Here is an 18,626-nt window from a genome sequence, read left to right as displayed (position 1 = left end):
TCAGGAGGTGCTTGAGCCTGTGTTACAACAGCAGCAAACTTAATAAACCAGACAAAGACTTGGGTTATTAGTCTTCACTGAGTGGGATTTGCACTGAAGCTTTACAGAAGAATTCAAACATCAGAGAGTTTGAATGACACAATCTGTCCCTTATGAATAGGCCTGAGAAAATCGGACCCCTGACTAAACCTCAGTGTTGACCCCTGACCTAATAAGTGTTGTTATTTTCCAGCATTTCCTTCATCTCACCACCACACGGCCGCTGCAGGGAGAGGATCGGTGACTTCAGTGGAATAACACAAGTAGGAAGCACATGAGACACTGTTATGTCAACATCACATTAGTCTTACACGTACACAATACATGATGGTGTCATCATGCTTGGGCTTGTCTCCACAAAATGGCTGACTAACTACTGACATACTTTCCACCGCTTCCTTGACAGGAAATTTTTCCCATGCAACATGCTGTAAAATTCCACCAACAAATAGTCCCTGATGATTTATTTTTGTTTGTCTTATGCTGAAAACCTTTATGCTGTTTTTTTTCTTGTGAGACACAGAGAGTCAAACAACAGCTGCCAGGTCACGCTCTGTTCGGGACAACATCTCATCATGGCTGATGTCCCTTATTTACAGCAGGGAGGACACGTGTATTTACGATTATCTTCCCCTAAATACTGCAGGGGGACCATGTGATCGAAGTAGGGGAAAGGTAGTCGACGTGTAATCTAAACATAGGTCAATAATGTTGACCTTATCCAGTCGGACACAAAGTCAGATGGCTGGGTCCCAAATAACTGCTCCACTGCTGCTATTTATAGCAGCTTCACAACGCCTCAGAGGCAAAACAATGACTCCAAGGTCCAGAGCAAAAAAAAACATGGCGCGCCTGTTTTGTTTTCCAAAGTTTAATTCACAAGCATATGGACAAATACAGTAAATGATCTTTTTTCTAGTCTTGATGACGACTCAAAACTCTTTACTGTAAAGTTGTGCCATTCACCCATTCACACATCACCCACACAATGCTGGCACAGCTGTCAATTTGGGGCTCAGAATCTTGCCAAAGGACACTTCAGCATGTGGAACGGGGGACTGGGATTGAACCACATCTGGTCAGTGGGTAACCCGATGTACCTGCTGAGCCACAGCCGCCCCACCACTGCTGAGGTCTGGAAGAGTCTGCGGAGGAGTACTGTCTTTGCTAACAATTTAATGTGTGGTGAAACTAGGGCTGGACGATATGAACAAATATGTTATCAAGATAACAATTCTTAAATCAGTCAATGTCGATAATTATCACAATTAATGTCACATTGTTATTTCTCTTTATGAATTAATTGACTGCACAATGCACAACCAATAGAACCTTTGTTGTATTTTCTTTGATTAAATCATACTGCAATATTTAGTTATTTCATCACCGGTTATCAGGTAAAACTGTGGCCACTATTTACTGGAAGCCTTTTACTCAACCTCCATAAACACACACATGCCCTTTCTCAAGAAGAGTGTCACAAGTTGTCCATGTCTCATAACTGACCACAATTACTCCACTGCTGCTTACATAAAGCTCTGTGGCCCCACTCTGACAGCAAGCACGCAGGTTTCTACTCGTAGTCCCATTTAAAGTACACACTGTTGATCTGCAGCAGTGATACTGACTGAAATATATCAGTTCTTGGTGTGTGTGTGTGGCCATGTTACTGCTGGTTCAATGAAAAACACTCCCTCAGGTTGATCTGTAGGTCACAGTGAACGCTGGATTTTTTTATTAACAATACAATCCGGATCAGACTTTTGAATCCCTGAAAGGAAACTCCAAATGACTGACAATGTTAAGACAAACACACACACAATATTGAGTATTCTGGTTCCACAGTCTGTCCAGGGTTTGTCTCTGTGTGCGTGTGCGTGTGTGTGTGTGTGTGTGTGTGTGTGTGTGTGTGTGTGTGTGTGTGTGTGTGTGTGTGTGTGTGTGTGTGTGTGTGTGATCTGCATGGCTACAAAGGAGACCTCAAACTTAAAAATATATATGAAGATGGACAACGCGTCTCCACTTCCTCCCACTATCCAGAAATGAAGCCAAAATATCCTGCGCATGTGGAGCCAGAGTCTGTGCAGCAGCAACCAGAGGACGGAGCAACAGTATCGTGGTCCCACTGATACACATGCTCGACCAATCATGATTCGGTCTCAGCTGTCAATCATGACATTTCACCGTGTTTTTAAAGCATCATATAACTAATTAAAACCAAACTTACTGGAAAAATGAAAGGGTTTAACAAATACCAGTGTGATAAGAACGACCTCAAATAACAGACATCATCTTTGAGAAAAATGTATCTGATGTGTACTTTCACTTTGTAGTTTGGTCCATGTCCCATCCACTAACATGGGGCTTATGACCTATACTGCAGCCAGCCATCAGGTAAAGATTGAGTGGCTTTGGCTTGGGGAGGTGTCATGTCGTCCATCTTTATATATAGTCCATGCGTCAGGCAATCCAGCATTCAAATACACAAAATATTATCCATACAAGTATATGGTGTCTGCAGCCAGGATCTAAAAATTACATACATAAGATAATTTAAAACAGACGGGCCTGCAGTGAGCAGGGCTGATGCTTTCTACCAGTGGCAGGCGACACAGTGGATTTCACATCTTGATATGTTCTATTAATGTTCAGTTGTGACGTTGCTGTTGTTCCTATGTCGTCCCTTTATCTCAAAGAACACCCCCTCCACGTCCAGTCTCTCTAGGGTCCCGAGCAGCTCTCTGAAATATCCTCTACAGCTTTTCTTGTGGATTTCCCATCTATGGTCGTCTGTGTCTCACTGACTTTGGCAGACAGTGGACCCGCCCTTGCCGCCTGCCGCAGCCTTCTTACGCCTCTTGTTGAGCAGGGGGTTGCTCGACGTGTCGAGATCCTTGATCTTCACCTGGTCGTAGTCCACACGCATGGTCGCTAGAGCACTGGTCATCTCTTCCTGTAAGACGAGGCAGAGGGCAAACGTGTTAGTTCAGTGACGACTACTGATAATACTATAAACGTCAGGATACTCAACAGAGCTCGTCTGTTATAAACTCTTTGTGACGTCTTAACCAATCTTTACCTCCATCAGGGAGGTGATGTTTTCACCTCTGTTCATTTGTTAGTTTATTGGTTAGCAAGATTACCCAAAAACTACTGAATGGAAACTTGGTGTAAGATGTGGTACACGTCAGGAAAGAACACATTAAATATTTGTGTGGATACACATCAGGGGCGGATCCAGGAATTTTGTTTCACTTTCTTTAACATTGGGAGAGTGTTTTTCAACATTTTCGCTGATTTCCCAGGGCACAATTGTTGAATCTTGATGTCAAAAATTTGGCACATTAAGGGACTGATATCGATAAGTGTGGGCAATTAGGTGCAGTTTGCAATTTGATTGAATTGAACAGGACTGTTGGGCCCTGACAGAGCTATGTGCTCTACTGAGTGTCATTCTAGTTTAAATGTCAAATGATTCAAAATTATTATTGACATTGCTGCTTTTACCCTCCTTCATCCACAAGATTTATCTGCATGTTTAGTGTATACACATTTTAGGAAATGTGCTAATTTGCTTTCATATCAAGAATTAGATGAGGCTCTCTTGTATAGATGGGTGATAGGAAGCTACAGCCAGAATCTGACAGACTTATCTTACCAGAAAAAACAGAAACAGTCTGGCTTTGTATTCTCCTGTCAGCATTTCTGAAGCTCAATAATCAAGTTATGTATTATTTTGCCTGGTAACCTTCAGGATGTTACTGCTCATGGCCAAGAAATGGACTGCACAGGACTTCTGCTAAAAAACTGTTTTTTTCACTTTGGTTTTTGCACTAATCAAAAAATATCAAATGAGATTAGATATAATATATTATGTAGTGAGTGTAAGACATGTAGGTAGGTGGCTTTATCTTTAATATACATGATTACAAGTGGCTCTTAAACTCTCGACTCTTGGCTTGAGAGCGAAAACATAAAGTGTGTCTACTAAAATGTCAGACTGTTCCTATAAGAGCTGTCTAGTAGTCACACTAATTCCCTGGATCATTTGTTGTGCAGAGAAACATAACAAAGGTGGAGAGGGCAGTAAAAAACCTGTCTGGCAACAATCTTTGCACGTTTAAACAGGGGAAAGGTCAGGTCATCACTGTCCGTGGAACTGGAGCCAAAACAGGCTTCAGACCACGAAGAAAGTATTGGAACATCAGAGGACAGGTCTGTAAACTGGTGCTTAGCGCTACAGCCAAGAAAATATCAACCCTCCAACTCCGAATCCTTTACTGTGCATGACTGGAGGCCACTTCCTGGTCATGATCTGTGCAGAAACAATGACATGTCTTGGCTTTGAGAAGTGGTTGTTCGGGAGTGCAATTTCAGAAAGCTGGCGTATTGTGTGCATATCATTCTGCAGAAAGCTATTTTCATAACGTATTCAGCTGTTGTGAATGAATGTCCCATTTTACTCTTGATTTTTATTCACATTTGCAGCCATTGAAAAAATATGTGATTTCCTAACCCACACGTTTTGTCCAGTAGTGGAGAGTTAACCTCAATGTGACTTGATGTGAGCAAACAAATGCCTTTGTGTAAATTGGAACTGGGAAGAGCAGCAAAGTACAGCTCAGCTCTTCTATGTGTGTTTGTGTGTGTGTGTGTGTGTGTGTGTTTGTGTGTGTGTGTGTGTGTGTGTGTGTGTGTGTGTGTGTGTGTGTGTGTGTGTGTGTGTGTGTGTGTGTGTGTGTGTGTGTGTGTGTGTGTGTGTGTGTGTGTGTGTGTGTGTGTTTAGATTTCGGTTTAAACCTGGGTTAAGGTTTAGGTAAGTGTTAAGGTAAGGCAAGTAGTACTTCAGTTAAGGTTAGAATAGCAAGAATAAGGAAATCAATGTAAGTCAATGTAATGTTCTCTGAAGGCATGGAAACACGATTGTGTGCGAGTATGTGAGTGTGTGTGTGAGTGTGTGTGTGTGTGTGTGAAACTGAAATAACTTTTAAAAAAGACCAGACTGTGACCATTGCTTCCCCCTGGTGGCCGTCAGGGAACCATCACAGATGTGATACACACAAATCTTGAAAGATTTGAATTAGTTTCATTCATGAAAAGCTTCTGTGTTGACAGACTGTGTGTCCCTCACGGATTTGCTATTTGATGTGGTAATTTCTAAAATCATTAAAGGGTCAATTGTTAATTTTACACATGAATGGGGAAGACTGGAATCAAACCGCCGAAGTTCTGGTTTGAGGACGACCCGCACTATCCCCTGAACCACAGATGTCCTGAAAGCATTGTCAACCAGAGGAGTGGAGATTAAAAGATAAGGACATGCAGGGACTAATGATGGATGTTCTCAAGTTGAATTTTGGAGCTCGTCCCACACTGAAAACTCAAGGTCAGGATTATATGTCCTCTGCTGCTTTTGACCGTTCGGTACCTTTCTTTTGTCTGTTGCGAGGCCATAAATGTTATGGAAGTGCGGCACTAAATTACTGGAATACAACCAAATTAACGCCAGGGGATAGCCCATCAGTAAAAGGTTGTGATGTCAACATGTGACCAGAGGGGGTCAGTGTTACTCTGCTTCTGACCTTCACGTCCTCCCACATCTCTCTGTCTTCGGTGAGGACCCGGGTGGTGTGCAGAGGAGTGGAGGGGACCACCATCGACTGCTGTGGAGAGCAAAGACACACGAGGACAGATGAAGATATCAGCAAATAGTTGCACTGGCCGACAAGACGCAGTACGGGAAGTACACAAGGACACACAGATACTCACATTGATCCAGGGGTGGTTCATGAACTGAACGATGGTCATTCTCTCATTAGGGTCTGTTTTCAAGAGCTGGTGAATCAGATCTTTAGCTGGAAGAGAAAAGTCAATGTAAAGATCATTACATTATTAGTAGCGAGGCTCATGCAAATCCTGTGTCTTGTCAAACTGTTCCTGGTCTCAGGGACAGACTGGCCTACTTACACAGCCAAGAGGATTATTGAAAAGGGCAAGAGTGGAAAAATAGAAATGTGACATGTGTGTACATGCACTGTTGTTGTCTTCAGGTCGGAGGAGAATACCAGGAGGCTGCTATCTCTTTAAGAAATCTTTAAGAGGAGTCAGGGCTCAATCATTGGTTAAAGACGTTTAAAGTTTAAAACTCCAGGAGTTAATGAGTCCCTGTTTACCTAAAGTATGTTTGAACTGTGTTTACACAGACTGCACTCAGGTACACACAGACGGAATGAAGGCGTTGCAGCACTAAGATATAAACTGACTTGTTAAAAGCAAACTGCTGTGTTCCCCCCCACATGATGTGATATTGTCAACCGGCTGCAGCTGATCACATACTGAGGTTTTCTTTAAGAGAACGTCTCTGACTGTAGGTCACCCAGTAAACCAGGGAGGTCAGAGTCGCTGCAGCGCTACGGTTCGATAGTTCCCTGTGGTTGACTGTGGAACTGCGAGTATCACACTAATGTCACTGATGCAGATACTGTGCATGGGACAACACTGTTCCCATGTCAGTCAGCCATCTTCAACATTTTCAGTCTCGTCAGATTATTTTTAAATAAAAGATACTGCGTGAAAGATGAAATATCAACATTCCTCTTTTCCAGCTGGAAAACAACCAAAGTGTGGATGAGCTGGACTGATTTGACCGACAGCTCAGAGAGGAACAACAAGCATCTGTTTTACTTTTAGGTATTAGCATGGGAAAGGCCTATGTGTGTAGGTCTCTTTAGAGATTCCCACCTTCCTGTGACACCTCAGCCCACTCTGGTTTGGGGAACTCGTACTGGCCCATTCTGATCCTCCTCTTCATCCCCGGTGAGATTGCCTGACCCGTGTTGGAGTAAAACGGAGGAAAGCCGCACAGCCTGCAGAGACAAATTGTTTGAATGAATCCGTATGCTGAGTGCATCATACATATGTGCTCAACCCAACAACACACAGTACTCACAGGATGTACATGATGACGCCCAGAGACCACATGTCACATGACTTGTCATATTTCTCCGGACCTAAAACCTCAGGAGCTTATCAATGGACACACACACACACACACACACACACACACACACACACACACACACACACACACACACACACACACACACACACACACACACACACACACACACACACACACACACACACACACACACATACAAATTAAGTTTCTACAGTATGGCAAAAATGACTCATACATATATAACTGAACCATAGGATATGACACTTTATTCCAGATCTTTCTACAAACACTCGATCTATATAATCACCGGTCAATGACATAAAGCAACGTACCCACGTAGTACGGTGTATAACAGGGGGTCTGGAGTGGATTGTGCAGCGTGGTCTCCTTAGCGAAGCCAAAGTCTGTCAGTTTGAGGACCGCGTTTTTCTGTTTAGTTGTGTACAGCAGGTTCTCTGGCTGGAGAGAAGAGGAAAAGACATGTCAACGTTTCCTGATCATATTCACTGTGATTGAGGTGCGTGATCTCTATCTCTGTGCACCTTTAGGTCTCTGTGTGCGATGTTAAAGTCGTGGAGAAACTGGATGGCCGTGCTCATGTCCCTCATGATCTCAGATGCCTCTGGGAAGAAAAGAGGAAGAAACACAATCTCTCAAACCAGAAGCAATTCCAATATCGCACAACAGGAGAAACAAGCTTTTAATTTTGGCCCCTTATTTAACTTTCCTGTATGAATGTTAAAAAATGGGGGATTCATTGTGCATTCTTCCTCTCTGACATGTTGTGATGTGAGCAGAATCCATCCCTCTATCTGTCCTCACCTTTCTCAGTGAAGGCCTGGTCTCCTCTGGCCTGGATTCGGCTGAACAGCTCTCCTCCCTCCATACTGGAGACAAAATAGTGAGCTTAGCAAATCAGAGCCACAACAAAGCATCACAGTTACAGTATGACAGGGAAACCTCACAGCTGTGGAATAGACTGAAAAAAGATATTAGATGATACAACCATAGACATTAAGCTTAATGTAAATTCAATCTCTGTCCCATTCATTCACAATTCAACTCTTCCCTCCTCTTCTTATCAGCTGACTTGTGGGTGTTTACAGTAATCCAATCAGATTTTGCCATGATCTCACTCACTCATGATTGGCCTAATGTCATTGCTGCCAAAATTTGAATCTCCTCTTCTCTCGCTGTAAGCTTTCATTTCAGTGATTCACTGTGACCTCAATCACCTCCGGTCTCCGTGTCTGAGAACATTCTCTACATCCCTTCAGCCACCACCAGTGTCTAGTCCCTGGACGGGTCTCCTATACTACACACAACCATGCCCTTTTTTAACCTTGATGACATCTGACGGGTCGAAACGCGAAATAGTATAATTTATTTAACACATCAAATTTTCCTCTTGTTGTGCATGGTAAAAATTTAAAATTTTTCAATTGATGTCTTGCCTGATTGAAAAGACACAATGTTACTCACATAGACAACTAACAACAGGTTTGACAAACCAAAATAAATACTGGTTAATAAGAAGTTCTGTTAGAGCTTCAAATTTCAAAGTGCTTTGCAGAAACCTTTCAGTTGCTGTCAAATGGAAATCAAAAGTGAAACTGAAATTCTAAAAATACTAAGTGTGAGTCGTCTTTACACAAAGAAAAAGAGGAAGATGAAAGTACAGATATAACTCCAAAATAAACTGTAGGATTTATATGAAATGACTACACAGTAGTTCGAACAACCTCTATCAGCAATATGACGTCTATCTGTCTCCTCTGCCTTCTCATTCATTTATGTTTGTTTGCAACACAATAAATTAACTCAATAACAATATAAATATACAATATATAAGTGTTTTTTATTCTAAATTCCTCTCGTAAATTTAGCTATTTTGATCAAATCCTACCTGACACCAGCAATGATGTCTGTTTCAGAATCACATGTTTGATTTTCCCTCTCCCTCATTTTAACAAGAACACATCAAATAGTTGTCTGAAAGTCCCATCCAACCCCCACACTCACCACTCACTGTGACATGGATGTGGTTTAATGTGAATAAAGTAAGAACGGACTTTTTGTGGTCTGTGAGTAAACAGATGAACAGAGATTGGAGGCAGACACACACACACACACACACACACACACACACACACACCCACGCACACACTCATACACACAAAGTCACCACACATAGTACAAAACAAATGGTTTCTGTGTAATAAATGTGACGATGAGAATTATTTAGTCACTGTTTAAAATTCCCATGAAGAGAAGACAGTGACGTATCTCTGTTGTCGAGTTTCTCTGAATTATTGTGTTTTTCCCCTTTAACAAGTTGAGATGAGGAGCAATAAAAGGTCCAGAGTTCAACTACGTGTTTGTACGTCAAAGCACGCACTAACCCCAACCCTGGACTTAACCTGATTCTAACCTGAACCCTGAAATCAAACCTTAACACTTGGTCAGCCCTGTGAGGTTGAGGGGACAGGAAAGAGCAAAATCTCCTCACATCATCACAAATATTTGTCCACACAACCACAGAAAGACATGTATACACACACACACACACACACACACACACACACACACACACACACACACACACACACACACACTTTAACCTTTAACACAGAGGAAAGTTCTGTCCTCTGTGGCACAGACTTTATATTTTGTGTAACATGTTTGTGTATATTGGAATTATTATAGAGATATATTTTATTGAGAGGTAATTGTACTACATCATCTCTGGGTTATTATGCTTAGATGAGCTTTAATCTGACCCGTCACTGGGCTTGTGACAAACAATTCTTTTAAATCCACTGTTCAAGTTTTATGTTTCAATGATTTGATAAGACACGGGGGGAATCAACTTCATCTGAAAACCAACACAAAATATCAACTCGAGAAATATACAAAGGAACATGGTTACTAAGGAGAATGTTCAGATCGGCCATGATGTGTGATCTGGTGTAATGTGAATCTTACCACTCCATGACGATGAGCAGGCATTTTTTCCCATGATGCATGTTTTCGTACAGGTTGAGGATGCGGACAATGTACGGCCCTCCTGACACTCGCCAGTGAAGCTCCACTTCTCGTCTGGCTTTGGGGCTGTCGTACAGAATCTGGACGCAGAGACGCAGAAAGAGCAATGAATACATAACCAATTTGTGATTTATAGAAAATATACTTCAAGTGTATGGCGGTATGCTCAATTAAACACCACTCAAATATTATTGTTCGTTCACTTTTGGTGGAATAGCGTTATGTTTTATCAATTGTCATCCAGAGCATGAATCACAGAATTCATAATGGAATTATATGACATTTTGAAGACAAATTAAGTTTCATTAATTGTAAATGTCAATTAAAGCTGTAATGATTATTCAATGAATCCACTTGACAGAAAACTTAAAAATACTGTCAGCTATTTTGATATAATCACTTATAAAATATAGTTACATTTTGGACTGCTGGTGGGACAGATAAGACAATTGCATACTGTTCATATTTCGTGCCTTCGCAGTACGGTCCGGGTCAATTTTAACCCGGGCCAAGAATTCCCTCAGAATAAGTCTCTATACCGAATTCTGAACTACAGATCTTTTTAGAATGTATAAATAGCCTATCTGACATTAATAACTGGATGATTGTTCCTTAATTAATGTTTCAAAGAGCAGGGAGAGTGTATGTTTTAGGTTTTACACCAATCGTTTTTGGAGAAAAATATCTATAATCACACAATATCATGTCCTGGGTTAGGGTTAACAGCCATAATGATTTGAATATATTTTATTGAAAGTGAGAATGGCAAGAACATTCTGGAACTGTTGGGATTTATTATATAACCATGTATAACCATTATAACCGTTGGAACTGAGTCACTCAAATGACATTTTCCACTGACATCCTGCCTGCAACTTGACGTGGAAGTTAGGACCGACTGATTGTATTGTTTTTCGATATAAATGTCTTCATCAAAGGGGCTGTAATCAGAGTTTCCCTCCATGTTGTCTTCCTGCTCTGACACATCCTCCTCCAAATCCCTATCTGCTTCCTCATCTTGGAAGATCCGACCATGGGCCTCTTGCACAGTTTGTCTTGCTGCCATAACCTCACTGAAAAGGCAGCTCACTTACTTTGATCATCTTGTCATCATCATTTGACCCGAACAACCTCAATGTACAAAGATTTGTAGCACCTGTACAAAAGTATAACATTTAAAAATATTCAAATTTTTGTGTATTTTGGGTCACTTTAGTAACTTTAATAACTTTCAAATTTCAGACTAAAATAATGATCTTTAGGGTATTTTTACTCCTGACAATTGTCAAGACGGGTCAAATTTGGGTTCATGATGCACACTAATATTAACGTTTTCCGATATTAAATAGTAGAAAGAATTACTACATAAATTAAGAAAATAATCTGTTGATTCATCAAAAATGAAAATGATTGTTCGCAGTCTTAAGGTCAATATTAGAAAACAAGATATTAATGAATACTATTAATAATTTCAGCTATATCACCAAGACTTATAGAGCATCTCACTTCTACATCATCATGTCGGACATTACACTAATTTACAGTTCATACTTTTTTGTTACCCATGTCATCAATATACTTAAATACATTTTGTGTTTTTTGTTTGTAAAGTGTGTCTTTTTAATAAACAATAAAAAATAAATAAGTATAAAAACAAAATCACAAGAGATGTTTCTGAAGAACATGCATGTGCTCACACCTTAAGTTTATACCTTATGACCATCAGAGTATCTCAAAGGGACTGAAACACACAACGCCCAATCAACGAAGAGCATGCTTTGCCAAATAAACGGAGACAGAAAATAATAAAGACGTATCAAGAGAGGCAGTATAATTAGTGACAGAAGTCTTGGTCAGAAGAAGAATCAAAATCAACTTGATTCACACTGCTTATCTTTGTTAACTAAGATTAAAGTCATAAAACCAAAAACCTCCTGGCAGCATTAAGCTCTGAGCTAACACGACTTCCATTGGTCAGTTTGACTAAGATCAGCTGTCAGCTATCACATATAGTGACAGTGAAGCTGAGGAGGGACAATGCAGTGTCAATCAATAAAAGTCATAAATCTGGGTTCAAGCCTGAACTCTCCTGACTCTATGTTCACCGCTGATCCAACACAACCCACAGGAAAATACATCACACATATTCCAAAGGAGGTTTCCTCACAACTAAAGATTTTAGAGATAACATCAGGAGTAGTTGAGCTATTTGTTGTTAAAATTAGAGGGTGATCTGTAAACTGACGAGGCAAAGTTAAAAATAGATTTGGCTTGCAATTTTTATGTATGAAGAACTCGTATAAGCGCCAACAACAATCTGAGCGCCATCTAATCAATGCTAAAAATTGGAAAGATATGAAGTTGAAATCAAATACAGAAAAGTTCAGTCCTTATGGACAAGGGCATTTTAGGAAAAGCACTGTACACCTGTGTGAACCAGTCTGTCTTATGGAAGCTGGAAGTTGTGTCCAATTAAACTACTTCACTTATCAAAACACTGCAGTGATAACAACAATAAAATCCAGCTAGAACTAAAGCTTTCTGTTTGTTTGCTCATCACCCGAGGACAGGACCCTGACCATGGAAAAGTGCTAACCACTGAGCCCCACACAGGAGTACTGTATTTCAGATACTCACTTTTATCTAATACCACATAAATATGGGTAAATATTGGCCACAAAACAGGATGTGTGTTTGACATAAGGCCGATGATACACACAAGTTGTCATAGGTCAACTTTGGGGACATTACACACATACGTCGTTTCCTGGAGACTCACCCTAACTCGAACCACTGACCCAAAATCAATCTTTTCTTTCAACTGGGGACATGGTTTATGTCCCTAGTTGGACAAGCCGTCCCCAAAGGAGAGCCAGTGACGACACACAGCAGGTGGCAGACCTTGACATAGCACATGTTTTCAGTCAGTGTGTATTTCTGGACGTGACAGTGATGAAGTGATCTCCTGCTGTTCACAAGGCCGGTCTGCTGGAGCCATCCTGGACTACACAACACACAGAGAGGCTGACTGACTCATTGATGCATGACACACGCACGCACGCACGCACGCACACACGCACACACGCACACACACACACACACACACACACACATCGAATCTGTATTGTGTAGCAGGTGCCTTGACTGATCCAAGTTGTTATTCGAGAAAAAAACTTCAGATTCAGTTGTTCGTGTGGAAATGAAATTACTTTTGTGTTTCCAGGAAGCTCCAAGTGTCAGAAATAACTCCTCCAAACTGTACTGACGTGTTTCACTCACTAATGATAAAGAGGAAGTGAGGAATTCAGAGAACAACAGGGTGTTGAAAGTAGAAGTTGAGGGTTTCCGGTGACTGACTCTTCTGATCTGCTTCTACATGTGTCCTATATTATTCAGCGTCTTCCACTGAACTCGGTGGGCAGGTTTGTTTCTGATCCGCCGTTTATAGCTTTATGGCTTTAATCAGAGCAGACGGCATGTGAGCCGGCTCCCTTCATTTCCTGAAGTGAAATTGAATTGGCCGTAATAAAAGGAGACTGTGTGGATTGAACACACATATAAAACACAAATGGGGAAGATGGAGAGATGATTGTGTGAATGATGCGTTTAGTTAATCTGATGGACTTTGGATTCTTATGTGAGGCCACATCATGGAGACTGAATGCACGCTAATGGATTACCTGATCTAAACCAATCAACCTCCCCCCAACACTGCTCCAAACCAATCAGATCTCTGTCCATAGAGGCTGCAACACACACACACACTCATCTGATAATGTGCTCAGTTTAACAGCACATGACCTCTCAGCAGAATCACTCTCTGCTCATACATCAAAGTGGTCTAGTTAATCAATAATAGAAATTATAGCAACTTAATAAAAACACCAACATATCACTGCTCCTTTTGAGAATCTGATTTATAAGCAGACAAATAATTTACAGCCATACTAGCAGCTCTGGCAAAGCTTGCAGCTAAATGCTAGTGCCAGCAGGCGAACAGGCGAACAGGCTCACAGTGACCAAATGTTAACTATGTCAGTTCAGCTCGTCGGCATGCTAGCATTGTTATCGCTATTAGAGCGGACGTACAGCTTAAGCTAATGTCATTAGTTCTGCAGATATGTGATTATAATCTAAATTAGAAATTCAAATTTTAACCTAATGAACAGGTAAAAGATTGCCATGGTAACAATTCATTACTGGACATTAATTTAACACCATTAGCTGTCGAGATATTTCATGTCAAAATTCAGGTTGTTAATTATCTCAGTAGGATTCATCCCCTGGGCTCCATAAGTGTCTGTATATACCTCCGATAGATGTTAAGATATTTCAGTGGTGGACCAATCAACAGTGCTCTCCCCTGTAGAGCCATGCTGTGAGCGTACATTTATATGATACGCATGTTTACTTATATACTTACTAATATAAAAAATGTTGACTTAAAATACGTATATTCGTCTGCAAGGTGTCTTCTAATAAAAATAATAACAAAAGAGTTTGATGCAGCCTGGGGTCATGGGAGTTGTCTTCACCATGAAAATGTATGTGACACCACTCAGGCCCAAATCATGTTCACAGATGAGATGGTGTGTTTCATTCAAGTTCCACAGCAAACGTCATTGAATAATCGTGATTCAATACGAGGGACCAATAAAGACAGTGGAAGGAAAAACCAGCCGACTGGCTAACTGGCTGGCAGTGTGTTTCTCCTTCGTCATACGTTGTTTGCCACAGAAGCAGAGATGGGAAAAGCCCCAGGTAAAACGGATATGACTCAATTAAAAGGCGACCAAAATTAAACGTCCCATTAGCTCGAATCAAATTGGGGATTTCTCTGGGTTTGAACATTGTTGGATATACTTTGAATAATGTAAGTCCACAAGTCAACACAATATATAGGTCTTGCCATTTCTAGATGTTTATGGGAGGAAGTGTTATAAATACTTGGCATATTTATCTTTACACAACACAAATATCAGAAACCCACCATCACACCTGATGCACCACAATCTTTAAAGTCAAGTGAGAAAACTTTTCCATGACCTCAACACACTGTAGTTAACACAAAACCTTGAGAGTGAAATTGTTACTGAACGTCCCCGCAGGACAATAAGAACATAAAAGGCTCTCCAGTGCTGTTTAAGCTGAACAGAGAGCAGGAGTGATTTATACCAACACAACTTTCAGCTCTTTTGAATACAACAGAGATCCTCAGCCACAAAGGTTGATGAGGTTAGAAATTAAGATCGGACACACTCGTCCGAGACCACCTCCTCAAAGCTTCAGGACTGCGGCACGTTTCCTCGGTGCTACACTCCAAGCAGATAATGGGCTTGAATTGCACAACAGCTGAGGCCTAAGAGTCATTGTAGACCTATAAGCCCCAAACCTCTGAGACTGATTAACTTGTTTAAAAGCACCGGCTGCCTGGAGCGAGCCTAAAAATCTCTTCCATGCAGGGTCAGACCAAACCACTCGGAACTATAAGGGCATTTTGGTCCCTGTGAGGAAACCCAGATGTGTCACTCTCATACCACTGGGCTGACCACAAAGGTGAACATACACAAACACAGGGAACGGAAAGTTTTAGCTTTGAGTGGAAGCCTTCTCACAGACCTTTAGCTTATCCACCAGACTTGAAGACACTTGAGAAGCTAAAATGGAACAATCGGCTGCCAATTTCATGCACGTAGTGGTATTAAGAAGTTATGGTGGATCTCGAGACAACTATCAAGCACAACCAGGTTCTCAGGGCCCACCTTTCCTCCCTGGACCAATCAGTCAGATCCCAGTTAAAAGAAACCCAACGGCTGTAACTGAATCACATTAAACGGATGGCTCGCCTCCAGCTCGGCTGCAAAGTGGATTAAACCTATATCCATTTATAACGTTTAGCGCTCAGAGCAACACTTAATTAAAATGACAGTGGTTAAATCCCCACACACCCCCACCCCTCCAAATCAAACACTCTCGGTTATTTCTCTCTGCTTTCTATTTGCCTTCAGATAAAAATGAAGCAACAATACTTTGTCTTGAAAAAAATCTTTAAAGAACTCAAAAAGCCGTCACCTGGTCCAGTGAAATCTGATTTACACACAGACCAACAAAGATGCCAGTAAAAGGCACTTAAGCCACTGAACTGTGATGTCATGAGTGCAGTGGGTTTGTGGAGGTTTCTCTCACAGATGGGATCACCATGACCCACCCACCGTTTGTCAGGCACCAGGTGCTGCTGTTATGGATGCAGTCAGAAGTCACAGGGTTTCACAGAGAAGCATTTTCACAAAATAAATTCGGACAAACAAACGTTTCTTACACAAGTCGTTGTGTCGTGTGGTAGCGCATCGCTAAAGCTCATGTTTTCTCTGGCATAAGAAAAACAGCCGTAAGATTTTTCACCAACATTATTGTTTTCTCTGAGCTGTCATGTGATGAAGTACGTGATTGTTTTCCCTCTCTGACATGATGCAATCTAGCCTCCTCGACCTCTTTGCCCCTTCATCTTTTCTCTGTGACTTCCTTTGGTCTCATGCACTTTAGCTCTCTTTCTCTTCTTGCGTCATGTCTTCCTATCCCAGGGTCCACAGCTCTGCCTGTGACACTGCTGCCGGGTTTGTCACCTCAGCTCCAGATGGATTACTGTAAACCAGTAAATCTCCCTCGGCCTGTAGCCCAGTGGTGACAGGTGACAGCCATGATGACCCGCACGTGCACACTTGCCTGCGTGTGTGTGTGTGTGTGTGTGTGTGTGTGTGTGAGAAGGTGAGTTTCGACTATTCCCAGCATAAGGTGTCACCCTCCAAATCTGTGAGACAGTGTAGCATGTCACCGGATGGGCAGCCACGCAACCCGTAACATTCTTGTGAACTTCCGAGAAGCACAGCTGGCATTCAGCACGCTCACATGAGAAACACGGTGAGAAGCGGGCACACACACAGCCAGATACATGTGCCCGAGTACCAGTCAGAAATACACACACATGAACATTCGGTTCTAGTGTTGAGTCTGTGACACAAATCACACCTCAACAAAGGTCAAAGTTCTCAAAGATGGCAACAGTTTCCAACTCTTAAAGGGATAGTTCACTGAAAAATGAAAAAAATCACTTATTATCTACTCACCACTATGCCGATGGAGAGGTGGGTGAAGTGTTTGAGTAGGAAGATATCTGAGGATGTTTAGGCTAAAAACATGATGTAAATGACCTTGTTTCGAGTCGAATATGAATGTCGGGCCTTGCGGACACTTGGATGACACCACACGAGCCGTATGGAGACATGTGAAGTTTTACTATTGTTTTACTATTGTTTTATTACGTCTGAAGTGTATGTCGCCATTGACTTAAATTGTATCGGATTCGGCTGCTACAAAGTTTACCCCTGAGACTCCCAAAGTGTTTTGTTAAACACTTCACCCACCCCTCCATCGGCATAGTGGTGAATGAGTGAATTTTCATTTTTGGGTGAACAATCCCTTTAATAACAAAAGCCAATAGCCTTTTTGTACTGATCTTAATATTTAGAACCCCTCATATGTAACTTTAAACTGTTACAATCCAAAGTAACACTGGTGATCTAAATTTAAACAAATGCATATAGAGATATACCCAAAACATGATCCTACTGGACTGTGAGAGTGTCTTTTGTATCAGTAATGTGATTAGAAAAGTCTGATCATTTGGGGAAATGATCCACAGCCGTAACTGCACTATGAGAGAAGAACTCAGCTTGAGTCGGTCAGTCTACTACCGCGTTATTAACAGGCTGTGTGTGAAGTGTCAGGTGACTCCACTACCTTCAGAGCGCACTTCTGTCCGGTCTTCTTGTTGGAGCACTCCAGCACTTTGCCATTGATCCCTAAACCCAGGACCTGAGTGGAGATTTTGTAATCGTCCGTCACTGCGTGGCGCTTTATCTCCAGTTTGGGGTGGCCGGGCAGGGGGAAGAGCGTGGACTCGGTGCCCGGGTCCGTCCTGCCGGCAGCGGACAGCTCCGGCTGCTGCTGCGGGTGTTCGGGCTCGTCGGCCGGGGAGTCCGCCTCTGCCTCGGCAATCGGCGCTTGAATCGGTTTCCCCGGTTGTTCCTTTCCGTTTCCATTCTGCAGCATGGCTGGTCTCACCGGCGTGTGGTCACCGGCCGAGTTCGGGAAGTGAACGCGGTGAGTGATTCACCAAAGTGAGGCGATGACTCCAGACAGCTGCGTAAAGCGGAGGGATCCTCTGGTGCGTCCGGGCGCCGGAGCCCCTGTACCTCCACTCAGTAAATCCCACACTGGTTTATAAAGTCAGGCTTTTCAAACTATCTGTACAACACACACTTCATTCGCAGCGAGACTACACGTGGATTAATATTTCCCTATTGCGCTGTCAACGTTACTGTCCAGAGAAACCCAGATAATCCCGTTGATCAGAATGAGAGAAAGTAAACTCCAGTCAGAGAGATGTCTGCTCGCTGTGGGGATGATGGTCTGAGTCCTTCTGGAGGATTCACATGGCCACTCACTGTCACTTTTCGTACAAGCACCACCCTCCTTCAGTCAAGTCATTTCTCTCAAATGGACCCGTGGGGCCGCCTTAAAG

General features: G+C 42.0%; 1 protein-coding gene across 1 annotated transcript; it reads right to left on the bottom strand.

Moving 5' to 3' along the window:
- Window positions 1-2,308: 2,308 nt before the first annotated feature.
- On the bottom strand, window positions 2,309-18,531 carry mapkapk3 (MAPK activated protein kinase 3). The gene is made up of 10 exons (XM_035152208.2): window positions 17,843-18,531; window positions 9,986-10,125; window positions 7,823-7,887; window positions 7,543-7,622; window positions 7,333-7,459; window positions 6,989-7,064; window positions 6,781-6,905; window positions 5,809-5,894; window positions 5,622-5,702; window positions 2,309-2,992 (listed from the first exon to the last, which is right to left on the bottom strand). Exons 1-10 carry the CDS (start codon window positions 18,152-18,154, stop codon window positions 2,837-2,839), a joined length of 1,248 nt encoding a protein of 415 aa, XP_035008099.1. The 5' UTR covers window positions 18,155-18,531; the 3' UTR covers window positions 2,309-2,836.
- Between the last annotated feature and the right edge of the window lie 95 nt (window positions 18,532-18,626).

This window comes from Hippoglossus stenolepis, chromosome 3 (genome assembly GCF_022539355.2).
Source record: "Hippoglossus stenolepis isolate QCI-W04-F060 chromosome 3, HSTE1.2, whole genome shotgun sequence".
Lineage (NCBI taxonomy): Eukaryota > Metazoa > Chordata > Actinopteri > Pleuronectiformes > Pleuronectidae > Hippoglossus > Hippoglossus stenolepis.
The sequence above is the reverse complement of the archived record's forward strand: the minus strand, read 5'-3'. Positions and strand labels throughout refer to the sequence as shown.